A 13,110-nucleotide genomic window follows, 5' to 3' on the forward strand; every position below is an offset into this window, starting at 1 on the left:
GGCCAGCTCAGTGCCTCTCAAATTATCTGTAGAGAAGCCGCATGGCTCAGGATACGTGTGGGCTACAAGGCTGGCCTCTGAGCCTCAGTTCTCGCGCCTGTCAAATGGAGCTAACAGTTACTGCTTCACAGGACTGTGAGGATTAGATAAGGCATCTGAACGGCTCCTGGGACAGCGCCTGGCACGAAGTAGGCGTGTGATCACTGCCAGCTATCCTGATGATCCGCTGTCATCCCGCTGGCCTAACACAGTCTTCAGGCCTTTCTGTCTTCATTTTCCTTACTCCAGAAATAGTCCTAAAACCCCATTTCATCAAGCCTGGCTCCTCCACCTGCTGCTCTCCTGCTGGCCGCGCGCCCCTCCCCTCTGGAACACCTTGAGCATCACCTGCGGGCCCCTCCCCCAGGGAGGGGTCTCTTCTGGGTGGGCAAACCTTGAGCAGCAGGTGAACCCAATGGGGGCGCTGGGTTTAGGGTGTTGGGTAACAGATCCTGGCTGGTGTGCCCTTTGGTGGGAATGGACCCTCTTGCTCCGAAATGCTCCCTGCGTGTGGCGAGCGGCACTGCCTCCCGGGCTCTCCAGCGGCGGCTCCAAGGCAGCCAGACTCTTTTTTAAATTGAGTTGAGATTCACACCACATAAACTCCCCCACTTTAAACGACCAATTCGGTGGCGGTTAGTACCTTTGCGATGGAGTGCAAACAGCACCCGGATCATTTTCATCACCTGGAAAGGAGACCCGTGCTCTGCCCTCCACCCCTGGTGGCGACCCATCTGTTTTCCGTCTGTGAATTTCCTTTTATTTAAGTGGAGTTGCATATGTGTGGCCTCCTTTGCCCACGGTGGATGGAGCTGCTGTGGACGTGTGTGTGCACGTGCGGGAGTCCCTGCTTTCATGGTCGGTGTATACCCAGGAGAGGAACTGCTGGATGATGCGGTAATTCTGTGTAACTTTCTGAGGGACCAGGAAACCACCTTCTGCAGTGGCCACACCATTCCTGACCCACCAGCAGTGCCCGAGGGGTCCGTCTCCAAACAACGACACCTGCTGTTCCACTTTCTGGTCATCAAGGTCCTCGTGGGCGTGACCAGTCAGACCCTCACCTGTCGGCCCCGAGCCCCTGTGGCACAGGTGAGACAGCGGCCCCAGCCCACAGCCAGGAAGCGGCCCTCTCCATGTGCCAGTCTTAGAAGCAAGTCACCAGGCCAGCCACATTCAGGGGGAGGGGCTCATGGCATTCAAGGACATGTTTAAAATCACAGCAAGCCCATGGCACTCCTCATCTGTCCTCAGACCAGTGCTACTCAGCCAACATGTGACATGACGTGGTGCTCACACCATAGTCAGTGCCCCGCTCGCTCCACCAAGACTGTCAGCCGACCTAAGCAGGTGCGTAGCCACACAGGTGACCACACGCAGACCCAAGCTCCTCGTGTCAGCCGGGGCACGGGGAGGACCTCGGACCCCGACCGCAGCACCATGAGCTTAAATGACCATTTCTCATCCCCCTCAACTCGCCTGAAGTTTATACATTTTGGCAGCCCCTCTTTAAGAATGTTTTAAATGACTACAAAATTAGGTTCAAAGGTGAATCTGAATAAGAAATCACAACACATTCTATTTTTAAAAGCTGACAAATACCCAAACATTAAAAAGCCCAGAATATCCACACTACAATTCTTGTGAGGGAGGCAGAGCTGAGTGCGATCTCTCCAGCTCGGCTGATCACAATGTGTTTTGCATTGCTGATACTTCAAAGAAGTTTCTTTCCTCTTCACAACTCACTGGCACAGACGTGAATTTTGAGAACTGTTGGGGAAACCGTGACCAAGGTCTTGCTGCATGAGCTGTGAGAATCCAGGCACAGCGAGAATTCCTAATCTTGCCCTCTTCGCTGAAACGAAGTGGCACGTCTGCGTCGCCGCTGAGCACACTCGTTCCCGCAGGCCTGGACAAGGACTGACGGGGGACAGTTTCCCGAGGACTACCTCTGGCTCCATACCTTCCCTGTCTAGACTCCCCCTCCACTCAGCTGTGCCTGGCCAGGCTCTGCAGGACACGCTCGGCTGCAACCTTGGCCCTGCACCTTCAAGTCGCAAGTCCTGGCATAGTGAGCGCTGGTCTTCCCAGAGGCCACCCTCGCCCAGGATGACCGCCAGTCACCCACTATACAGGGACGGACTGCACCCACACCAACATAACCCGAATTAACTCTCTCCCCAACTCAACTCCCCTTGGCCAAATCCCCAAAATGCCCATGTGGCCTCAGCACCTCCCACAGGAGCGGGAGTGTGGTGGTGGGAAGCTGGAATTGAACGAGGAACCCGGAACCCTTTCCACCAACCGCAGTTAAGTATCTGGTTCCTGCAAACTTATAAACCCTGGGACCTGCAGGGGTAGGGGAGGCGTCTCGGCGAGGGAGGGGCCTCAGCTAGCATGTCATTTCACTGTGAAGCCACCTCAGCACCCAGGGGACCTGTCACACCTTCTCCAGCTGCCTGCTCCCAGGAGAACAGAACTTCCACAAGCGTTGGCTCCCCCACCTCCCCCTCCCTCCGGCGGCCATCTGCCCGCATTGCTCGCCACCCCATCTCAGCACTGTCCCCTCCCTCCTGCATCACCTGCTTATCCCTCTCTACTGGGTCACTCAACTGGCGTCACATGGTAGTTTCTCCTTTACTTGAAAATAAGCTCTCACCCCACACCCACTCCACTACTGCCCAAGTTCTCCTCGAAAAGCAAGCCCCTATAGCCAGGCTTCCGGTTCTCCTGCCCAGTGGCCAGTCCCCAGGTGCCCGGTCCCTGAGCAGCATCCCCACAGGTGCCCACGCCCCCCTTCTCCTTGAAACACCCCAGGACTCTGCTCTCTGGGTCGCCTCCGTCCTTGCTGGCAGCTTCCGCGCCTCTGCAGGTGCCGCGTTTCCCTGGGCCTTGCTCCCTCCCTCCCGTAGCGACCTTAAGCCAGGACCCCTTTCGGAGCTCGGAGCTCGAGGGCTGTGTATGGGGTCTCCTCAGAGTCTCCACCTGCATGTCCAGCCTGCGCCTACGCTTGTCTGCTCCCACCCGCCCCAACCACGAGTCCCTTACAGGGACCACCTCCCATCCCAGGTGTTCAGGCCCAAACCCTCACCCACACCCGCTGTCTGCCCTCCTGTCAGCTCTGCCTCGCAGGTCAGCCCACCTCCCTGCCCCTGAGCTCTGCCCCCCACCGGTCACTCGAGTTACCCAGTAGCCTCGTCCCTGGGTAACTCTCCTTAAAACCCGTCAGACCACATCCCTCCACAGCGCAAACCCTGGATGGTCCCATCTCACCACTGTCTTAGCGCCTAGAGCGGCAGGTGTGGAGCCAGGCTCTGCCCGATGGGCTCCAAGGCCTCCGTCATTCAGGCCTGTCCTGGTCACTGTCCTCCTTTTGGGTCCTGTCTCCCATCCTGTCCGGACCCCTGGCTCCTCTGCAGCTGGCGGGCTGGCCTGTGGACTCCAAAGCCCCCCCGCTCAGGGGGTTGGCACATTCTCACCTCTGACTGCCCTCCTGCTTCAAAGCCTTCCAAAGCCCTGCCCCCACCAAGCCCACCCCCTCCAATAGCTCAGGCTCAGCCCCTCCCCCAGGAGGGCAGGATGGGGGTGCCAACCAGCCTGCCTCCTAAGTCCCAGTCCAGGGAGCATCTCATCAGCAGCAGCTTAATCACTCGCCTCTGTGAGACGCCCTTGAGCCCCGGCTGCCTGTCTCCCCTTCCCAGCCACACCCAGGTGCAAACGGAGGGTGACCTGTCAGTTTTATTTTGTAGCTCTCTTAAAATCCTCACCTGAGGATATGTTTGATTTTGGAGAGAGAGGGAGAGAAACTGATCCGCTGCCTCCCGAACCTGCCAGGGACCGAACCTGCAACCTTTGGTGCACGGAATAGGCTCCAACCACGCCACGTGGCCAGGGCTATTTGTGGGCCTTTGCTGAAGTCTGCCGGGGCTCTGGCCGCAGGTCAGTGGGGCCCCCGGGTGGGAGCTCTGGAGCCTGTGGTCACCCACCTGTTGCTCCTGGCTCACTATCCACCCCCAACTCCCTCCAATAATTGCTGGGAAACACCTGCCGTTTAGACCCAGGGAACAGGCTTGGCCCAGCATGCCCGCCAGGTGGTGTGGGTTTGGGCTGCTGTGAGGATACGCACTGAGGCCCATGTGCACTGACCTCCAGGCTGCCCGAAGGTCTTCCTCAAAAGCACAGAAGGTGCTCAAGGAGTTATCGGCACAGCTGGTCCCAAGATGCACCAATTAAGAAAAGGTCTAGACCAGTGGTTCTCAACGTTAGCTGCACATTAGAATCACCTGGGAATCTTTTTAAAATCCTGATTTCTAGGCCTCATCCTCCGGAAATTCTGTTTCTTTGTTATGGGGAGGGGCCACAACATTAGTAACAAAGAAACAGAATTTCCGGAGGATGAGGCCCAGAAATCAGGATTTTAAAAAGATTCCCAGGTGATTCTAATGTGCAGCCAACGTTGAGAACCACTGGTCTAGAGGGAAAAAGTCCTGTGCTGTGTGTCCTGCTAAGCCCGCCAACTGCATCTTCCAGCACCCCACTTGGCATGGCGGGGACCTGGACGTGCCCCTGGTTTGGGGGGTGCTGGGCAGGCTGGTTTCTGAAGACTGTGCCCAGCACCCTGGGAGGGCTGGTCCCTTCTGTCTTTAATTTGAATTTTAACATCAACATCATGCATGTGTACAGTCCTAGGGCAGGACACATACAGCTTGCTTCACTCCCACCCCCACTCCAAAGAGAGTGAGTGGACTGCCAGCTTTTTCTGCTGCACTTACATGTTTAAAATTCATTTATTGTCTGAAGTTTTACATATGTCTCCTTTTTCCCTGCTTGACACCCCCCCACCCCCCCCAGCCATTCCCACCCGGGCAACCCCCACTTCCCCAGTGTCTGTGTCCATTGGTTACGCTAATGTGCATGCATACAAGTCCTTTGGTTACTCTCTACCCCCCCCCCCCGCCCCCGCCATTTGTCTCTGGATCTATTCTTGTTCATCAAATTATGTTGATCATTATATCCCACATATGAGTGAGATCATGTGATATTTATCTTTCTCCGACTGGCTTAGTTTTCTTAGCATGATGCTCTCCAGGTCCATCCTTGTGTTGCAAATGGTAAGACTTCCTTCTTTTTTACCGCAGCGTAGTATTCCATTGTGTAATGTGCCAGTTTTTTAATCCACTGATTTGCTGATGGGCACTTAGGCTGTTTCCAAGTCTTAGCTATTGTAAATTGTGCTGCTATGAACCATAGGGGTGCTCAGGGTGGGAATGGCTTGGGGGGGGGGGATCAATTGGGGAAAAAGGAGACATATGTAAAACTTTAGACAATAAAATTAAAAAAAAAAGATGATGAAGAATTCACATAATATTACTTCATTTATATAAAGTTGAAAAATACCATACACAAAAACAAACTCAAAATGGCTAAAGGACTTAAATGTAAGATGGGAAACCATAAAAATCCTACAAGACTCCATAGGCAGCAAAATAGCAGACATATGTCGTACCAGTATCTTTACCGACACGGCTCCTAGGGCAATGGAGACTAAGGAGAAAATAAACAAATGGGACTACAAAATAAAAAGCTTCTGCACAGCAAAAGAAACCATCAACTAAACAACAAGAGAGCCCACTGCATGGGAGAACATATTTGCCAATGATATTTCAGATAAGGGTTTAATCTCCAACATTTACAGAGAACTCATACAACTCAACAAAAGGAAGATAAACAACCCAATCAAAAAATGGACAAAGGATCTAATGGACAATAGACACTTTTTGAAAGTGGACATAGAGAAGGCCCAGAGACATATGAAAACATGCTCAAAGTCACTAATCATCCGAGAGATGCAAATCAAAACAACAATGCAGTACCATCTCACACCTGTCAGAATGGCTATCATCAACAAATCCACAAACGACAAGTGCTGGAGAGGATGTGGAGAAAAAGGAACACTCGTGCACTGCTGGTGGGAATGCAGACTGGTGCAGCCACGGTGGAAAACAGTATGGAGTTTCCTCAAAAAACTGAAAATGGAACTCCCATTTGACCCAGCAATCCCACTTCTAGGAATATATCCCAAGAAACTAGAAACACCAATCAGAAAGGATATATGCACCCCCATGTTCATAGCAGCACAACTCACCATAGCTAAGCTCTGGAAACAGCCTAAGTGCCCATCAGTAGATGAATGGATTAGAAAACAGTGGTACATCTACACGATGGAATACTACGCTGCTGTAAAAAAGAAGGAACTCTTACCATTTGTAACGGCATGGATGGAACTGGAGAGCATTGTGCTGCACTTACCATTTCTAACTCACACATATGCTCTCTTAAATGTTACACACGCGACTCCTCCCGTGGACAGGACGATGGGACGATGGGAACCTGGCGCCCCCTGCACACAACCTGCAGGCTTCCCAGTCTCCTGAGTCTCAGCACTGACTGCTCCCAGAGCAACACTCGTCACTGTGTCTGTGTTCACATGACTTGTATTTGATATTGTGTTCACATGATTTGTATTCGATATTGCTCACGGCTAAGTCACGCAGGGTCTATGGTTCCTCTTATTTTTGTTTTGCAATAAATTGTCTATTTCTGTTTGTGTAATTTTCTAAGACTCATATCTGAACCCCATGGTAGAAGGTAAATCAATTGCAGACACTGACTCACCGGAGCCCCTCCCAGGCCTGGCCTCCCCGCACTGCTTCCTCTCCCGTCTTTCCCATCTTTCTCTGGTTATTCCCCTCTTCCGGAGCCCTCCCTGGGGAAGCTCTGAGGATGGCTGCGAAGGAGGTAAACTCTCTGAGGCCCCGCAGTCTTTCCCGGGCGTTTCCACTGCTCTGGTGCCTGTCTGGTCCTCCCTTCTCCGCGCGGGAGGCCTCTCAGTTCCCAGCGTGTAGCTGACCCCCACTTTGACAACCGGTTCCACTACCACTGCCGGCTGGGGCTTCCTGTCCCCCTGCACCCACTGGAACGCCCCTCCTCTTCCCAAAGCCCCAAAGCTGGGGGCTGACTGGAGGCAAGGCCGCGGCACAGCGTGTTCCCAGGCCCCCAGGCCTGGTGCTGTCTGCCCGCCTGTTCACTCCGTGCACCGCGGATTCCTCTGCGGATCCTTCATCATCGTCATGACCCCTTGTGGCCAATATTTCTGCCTTAAAGGTGGTGGGGAGGGGTGCACTCCTCGGCCAAATGTTTTTGAACATCCTCACAAGTGTATCCTCTACACCAGCGATTTCCAACTGTGTGCCACCGGATTTTAAAACATGCAATGCCCGACTCCTGAGGGGCACTGACTCTTTTCCCTTAGATTGCCAAATAAACGACAGCCAACACAGCTGCCTGGTGTGAATAACTACCAATTTTTTTGGTCATATCGGCAAGAAATGTTTTTTGGTGTGCCACAGGATTTTAGTAGTTTATGTGGGCCACGAGAGGAAACGGTTGAAAATCGCTGCCCTACACTAGCTCGTTCACACAGCAAATACATCAACCTGGGCCTCCCCCTCCAGGGAAGCGCCATGCTTCATCCTCTGGGTCCTTCCTTGGGTGCTGACCCCCTTCCCTGGACCCATGCAAACCCGGGGCCTAGAGCTGGTGCTCACTTCCATCTCCCCAGATGTGCACCCTCCTGCTGACGGCAAAGCTGGCCCAGCAGACACACCTCCTGTGCAGGCCCAGCCTCCCCTGGCGGAACCACCCACAGACAATTCAGAGGGACTGCAGGGCTGCAGGAGGGAGACCTTTACTAGTTTCCTGGTGGTGCCAGGGGCATGGAGGAGAATGGGTGAAACAGAAACCTGAACTTTCGTACGACTGGTTTAATTTTTTCAGCAGGAGAAAAAAGAATAAAGTTACAAGAGTCTTTTAATATTTTCACAATGTTAAAACTAAAACCGAGCTCTAGGCTGTGTAAGTAAATCTAGAACACAAAAGGGTTAAATAAGATTTCTCTTTAAAGATACAAGAATTTAAGCTTTCCTTACATTTAACAAACTTCACAGAACAGATACTGCAGGGAACAAGCGCCCCCCGCCCCGCCCCCGCTCTGCCACCAGGAAGTGAGGCCGAGCCTGTGTGCTGGGCTCCCCATCGCTGCCTCCGAGCAGCAGCGGGTGGGGCCTGAGGAGGGAGGGGGGCTCGGGGCCTCTGAGGGAGCAGAGCGTGGTGGGGCCGAGGCGGCCAGCTCACTGAGGATGGCGGGACTGGCCGGAGGCCGTGGCTTGACAACAGTGGTAAACGTGGGCAGACCCGGCCCCTCTGCCCTGGGCTGCCCTAGAGCAAGACACCGGTCTGGGTCCTGAAGCAAGAATTAAGGCTGGAGATTTTGCAGCGGATTCCACTCTGGTTGGGGTGGGGTGGGTGGGGTGGGGGGAGGTTGGGAAGAGCATGATTTCCTATTTCGGATTCTGGACCAAAGAACATTCCCAGTTGCAGGTATTACTTGGCAGACAGAGCTGACCTGCTTGTGGTATGAAAGGGCAAGTTGCTGCGTTAAACTGTTCCCATAGCCTGCGGGTGGACAGATCCAAACTGCCCCTGCAGGAGCGTTCGGCTCCCACCGCCTGGATGACAGGGGCTCTGGGCCACGCACACCTGCTTGGCTTATCCTGTCTGCCACCCTCCCCGCACCCAGCTGGTATGATTCCTAACGTGGGAAAACAGGCCCACCTGCTTCCCCACCCGCCCGGGCTACTGCACTCCTGTCTGCCCATGTGACGAGGCACAGGCTGAGCAAGGTGCCCCTACCTGCTGAGCCAATGTCTCCCTCGGAGCCTGGCCCCGGCCAAGAACCACAGCTGTACACAACACACCGCTGCCCCCGCGGCACACGCTGCCTCCCTCACCCTGCTGTGTGGCAGGTGTGGACTGTTGTCCCTGGACGACAGGGCTGCAGACGGGGCGAGGCCATCCTCTCCTTGACCCCTGGGGCCAAGCAGGCTCCTGCTGGAAGGGGCAGAGTCTGGGCAGCAGCTTCCCAGGGGCTCCTGTGGGCTATGAAACGTCATTTTAAAAACCCCCAATATAGAACTCTGGCTGCAGAGGCCGATGAGGACCCAGCCTCACTGCTGCGCTGCAATCAGCCTCATGTGATCAACTGCCAGACCCTGTACTTGGCAAGTGGCAAACCAGAGCCAGGGGGTCGGGTGGCCCCGGCGGCCTCTCGTGCCTGCGTCTTGTGTAGAAAGGTGGTTCTCGTGGATGGACTAGACTTGAGTGGAGCTAATTTTCAAAGTGAGGTTACTGTTTCTCTTCTCATGTGATGAGTTTTTTCATAACAAGTCAGGTAAAAAATTTTGTGAAGATTTTCCTAAGAACCTGCTCCCCCACCCAATGTGCTCGGTGGGAGAGTGAGGCCACCACCCAGCCCAGCCACGTGGCAGATCTCAGCAGCCTCCTGTGGCCAAGGCAGCGTGGCCACCAGGCAACCTGCTGCTGGGACTAAGGATAAGTGAGGAGGTGAAAGGCCGACATGAACCAGAGTTTTGGCAGAGCCGTGTGCGGTGTGGGGACTGAACACCAGCTTCTACTCCTCGACTAACTCAGAGTCTCCGCCTGGAACCCTTTCCGCTTAAGGCTTTTTGTAAGTTTGACTCCAGCAGTGACAGGTGTGTGTTGTTTTAAATCCACTAGCCATGCTCAAAAAAATATTCTTCATGTTTTAATTTTATACAATGGCTAGCAGGCACCTTAGTAACCAGCCAGAAATCAATTTCAACCACCATCAACCCCTAAACTACAGTACCAGGATGGCTGGCTAAAGGAAGGAAACGGACTGGCTGTGGTCTGACGCGTGCCCAGTAAAGGTGTCTGGCTGACTCTGTCCTAAATAAGGCTAACATCAGTGAACTAAGAACAGCGTCATGGGCGGCCGTGCCGGCCTTCACGAACACCCCTCCCCAATGCGCTGGCAGGAGCGCCCCACTTTCCGGTCCAGTTTCACCATTTTCATGATGGCTTCCTCTCGGCCTCGGCCCATGTGGTCAAACGTACAGTCATGCTGCTCGGGGAGGCGATGTAACATACAGAACACGTAACCTGCAGAAGCGGAAGAAGCAGAGAAAACAGAGGGTTAGGGTGGCTTCCAAATGCCCAAAGCCTGGCTCTCACTTGGTCTGGAGGGCGGGAGGGGCACCTCAGTGGGTGGACGGTCACGGCAGAGGCTCCTGCTGCTAAGGGTTTATTACGGAGCCCCCTGCCCTCCTCAGCTCAGTGTGATGTCCTTAGAGGCCGACTGGGCATTTAATGCTGCTCGTGCCTGGATGGACCCTGGAGACAGAAGCCAAAGGAGGCTGCTGCGGACACACCTTCCCTAGGAGAGCAGGGGCTCGAGCTCCTTCCCTCCGGCCACGGGCAGGCGGGGAGCAGAGCACCAGCTCAGCACTGTCCCTGGAACATCCACCCAGGACACCAGCATTTCCCGGAGGAAGACAGGGCGCAGCCCAAGTGATGATGTGAAATTACATTCTACCTCCTGTACAGCTAGGGCTTAGGGGATCGTGGGAGAGCTCAAACCATAACCTGCATGTGAGGGGGCTCTCAAAGGAAAATGGGTTATCTCAGTGCTAGAAAAGGTGTGACATAAAAACAGAGGACAGAACAGAAATGCTGAGCTCCACCATCTCCAAGGGGCCTGATGCTTCTAAACTCCACTTGGCAGGTAGGAGGCTGAGGTCCCGCACTCAGGCTTGGTCCTCTCTCTGGAGCAGGGAGGTCGGAGGTAGACACTGGTGAAGCCGGTAGGAAAAGGGATGGGGAGGGGCTGATGCAGCCCTCTGATGGGAATAACGAGAGGAGGCTCAGAGGACAGAGGGAACAACCCTGCATCAGAATGTGACTGTTCCCTCCCCTCGTCTGATCAACTTCTAGGAAGGCTGGCGGGTACGTGGATGTGCAAGGCGGACAGACACCTGATGTCCTCTGGGCCCTCGCTCTGGGGTAAGAGGTGGTGCTGGGAAGCCCCTGCCAGCGCTGGCTGGCTCCTCATCCATCAGCTGTCTCTCGCCACACCTCAGGGTCCCACGGGCCTACACCAGGTCCACAGGACCAGCCTGTGGTGCATGTGAACGCACCCCTAAGCCTCCTCTCCCTGGCTGGAGCAGGCCCCCCACAGCAGCCCTGCCGCCCCAGGGCTCTCCTCACTCTCCAAGCAGCACCTCTGCTCAGACTTCTTGTCTGAAGCCTAGACTGACCCTGATGGCCGGAGGCCACCCCTTGCAAACTGGGAGCCGCTCATCTCCACACCCTCAATTTCTGTTCTTTTCAGAGACAAGGGGTAGAGGCAGTGATTTCAGAACAGCAGAAGTTGGAGCAAAGACTGAATGACCAGAATGAACGAAAGTTTCAACAGCCTTAACTTTTAAAAATAAACTTCACCCAGAGAACATTCCTTTGCTGCCCTGAGCTCCTGCGTGCACGGGGCACGGGGCACGGGGTACAGGCCGAGCCTGGACCATCTACTGTGCGAGAAAACGCATTACTCACGGCTCCCAGGGAGAGCTCGGCCATGTTTCACTCAAAATTGGATTGGGTTTAAGGAAAGGAACAGAGATGAAATTTTGTCTCCTGAGAAGCTGAGCTCCCACTTGGTCCAAAGGCAAAGTGAAGATTAATGAGCTCACGTGTTCTATTTACTGATGAGTTCATTACTCGAAGCTATCCAATACCAGCTGCCTTTCTCCTAAGGATTTCCCAGCAGAAGTGTGGACGGCACCCCCCACCTACCAAGCACAGCAATCTTTGTGCAGCAGAGCCCACCTAATGGGGGGGAGCAAGTGTGAGCAGGCATTTTATTCCTAGCGTCTACAGTGAGGGGTGGGAGGACCCCTGCTCCCTCCCTTCCCTTTCTTTAAGATATTGGGGTGATGCAGGGGAATGTCCTAGGGCTTATCTCTCCTGATGAATGGTGCTCGTTGAATAAAAGTAGCAGGAAATGGATTGCCGGTGAAATTTATGTGGACCTGGTTCAGGCTTACATCTCACGAGGCAGACTGGAGCGGAGGGAAGACACTCAGTGTTGTCCTACCCACGCACCCTACAACTCTGCTTAGCTTGCCTTCCAACAGCTGGGGGCAGCAACTTAGTGGATCTGAGAGCCCCAGGGGTGACAACCACAGCAGCTTCCACATATTCTCGCTACCTGCCCATGGATTCTCCATCCGGCCCAACACCCCTCATTTCTCCGACCAAGTTCTGTGAACCTCTATTAAACACACATTAGCACCTGGCACTGCATTTTTGAAAGGTGAAAACCATGGGCCAGCAGCTAAGTTTGGGGATGATGCTGGTAAGAGGAGGATCCACAGCATTGTAACTCACTGGGCAATTTGGAAAGCTGGCTTCCCAAGTGGCCGTGCCGAGGTTACTAGAGGCTCAGTGAAGCTCGGTTCGCGCTCCTGTGAGGATCACTCATCGGGAGGAGGGTGCCCGCTGGAACTTGTCCCAAATGCTGAACAGGTATTATCCACTGACAGCAGCCCGACGACGACGTGCATTGCAGCGTCAGTACTGGGATACAGGGAGGGTGGGAATGACTCGGGGAGTGGGACGGACCTTTATCCTCGTTTCCTGGTACCCACAGATCTATTTCCAGAAACCAGTGCTAGTGTCATGGACTTTCGATGACTCTTGGTGGAATTCTGGAGACTGAGCTGGGTATGGGAAGATGCCTGCTTCTAACCTCAGTGATGAGCAGTGAGAGCACAGGGGACTGGCGGCCTCTACCCTGGCCAGGCCGCCCTCCACACCGCTCACCAGAGCCTATAGGGCCTCTCCAGGGAAGGTCAAACAAGGCGTGTCCAGAGGCACAAACACAAGGGACTGAACTGAGCAGCTGCTCTGGCCCAGGCTTTGGTGTTATCACACAATTATTTCCCCTGATTTTAAAGTTACATATCACCTGGCAGGCGTGGCTCAGTGGTTGAATGTCTACCTATGAACCAGGAGGTCACAGTTTAATTCCTGGTCAGGGGATGTGCAAAAGGTAGCTGATCAATAATTCTCTATCATCATTGATGTTTCTCTCTCTCCCTCTCCCTTCCTCTCTGAAATCAATGAAAATATATTAAA

At 54.1% G+C, this 13,110-nt stretch overlaps 1 protein-coding gene across 3 annotated transcripts in view; it reads right to left on the reverse strand.

Annotated features, from left to right (window-relative positions):
- Positions 1–7,847: 7,847 nt before the first annotated feature.
- Positions 7,848–13,110, reverse strand: part of ZFAND3 (zinc finger AN1-type containing 3) — a 346,984-nt gene continuing 341,721 nt past the window's right edge. For all 3 annotated transcript variants that reach the window (XM_036316889.1, XM_036316886.1, XM_036316887.1), the window contains one exon: positions 7,848–10,080. In XM_036316889.1, the coding sequence (XP_036172782.1) occupies positions 9,926–10,080 (155 nt within the window). In that variant the 3' untranslated portion in view covers positions 7,848–9,925. The remainder of the gene's footprint in view (positions 10,081–13,110) is intronic.

The sequence above is a fragment of the Myotis myotis genome, unplaced genomic scaffold (assembly GCF_014108235.1).
Source record: "Myotis myotis isolate mMyoMyo1 unplaced genomic scaffold, mMyoMyo1.p scaffold_m19_p_7, whole genome shotgun sequence".
Taxonomy (NCBI): Eukaryota; Metazoa; Chordata; class Mammalia; order Chiroptera; family Vespertilionidae; genus Myotis; species Myotis myotis.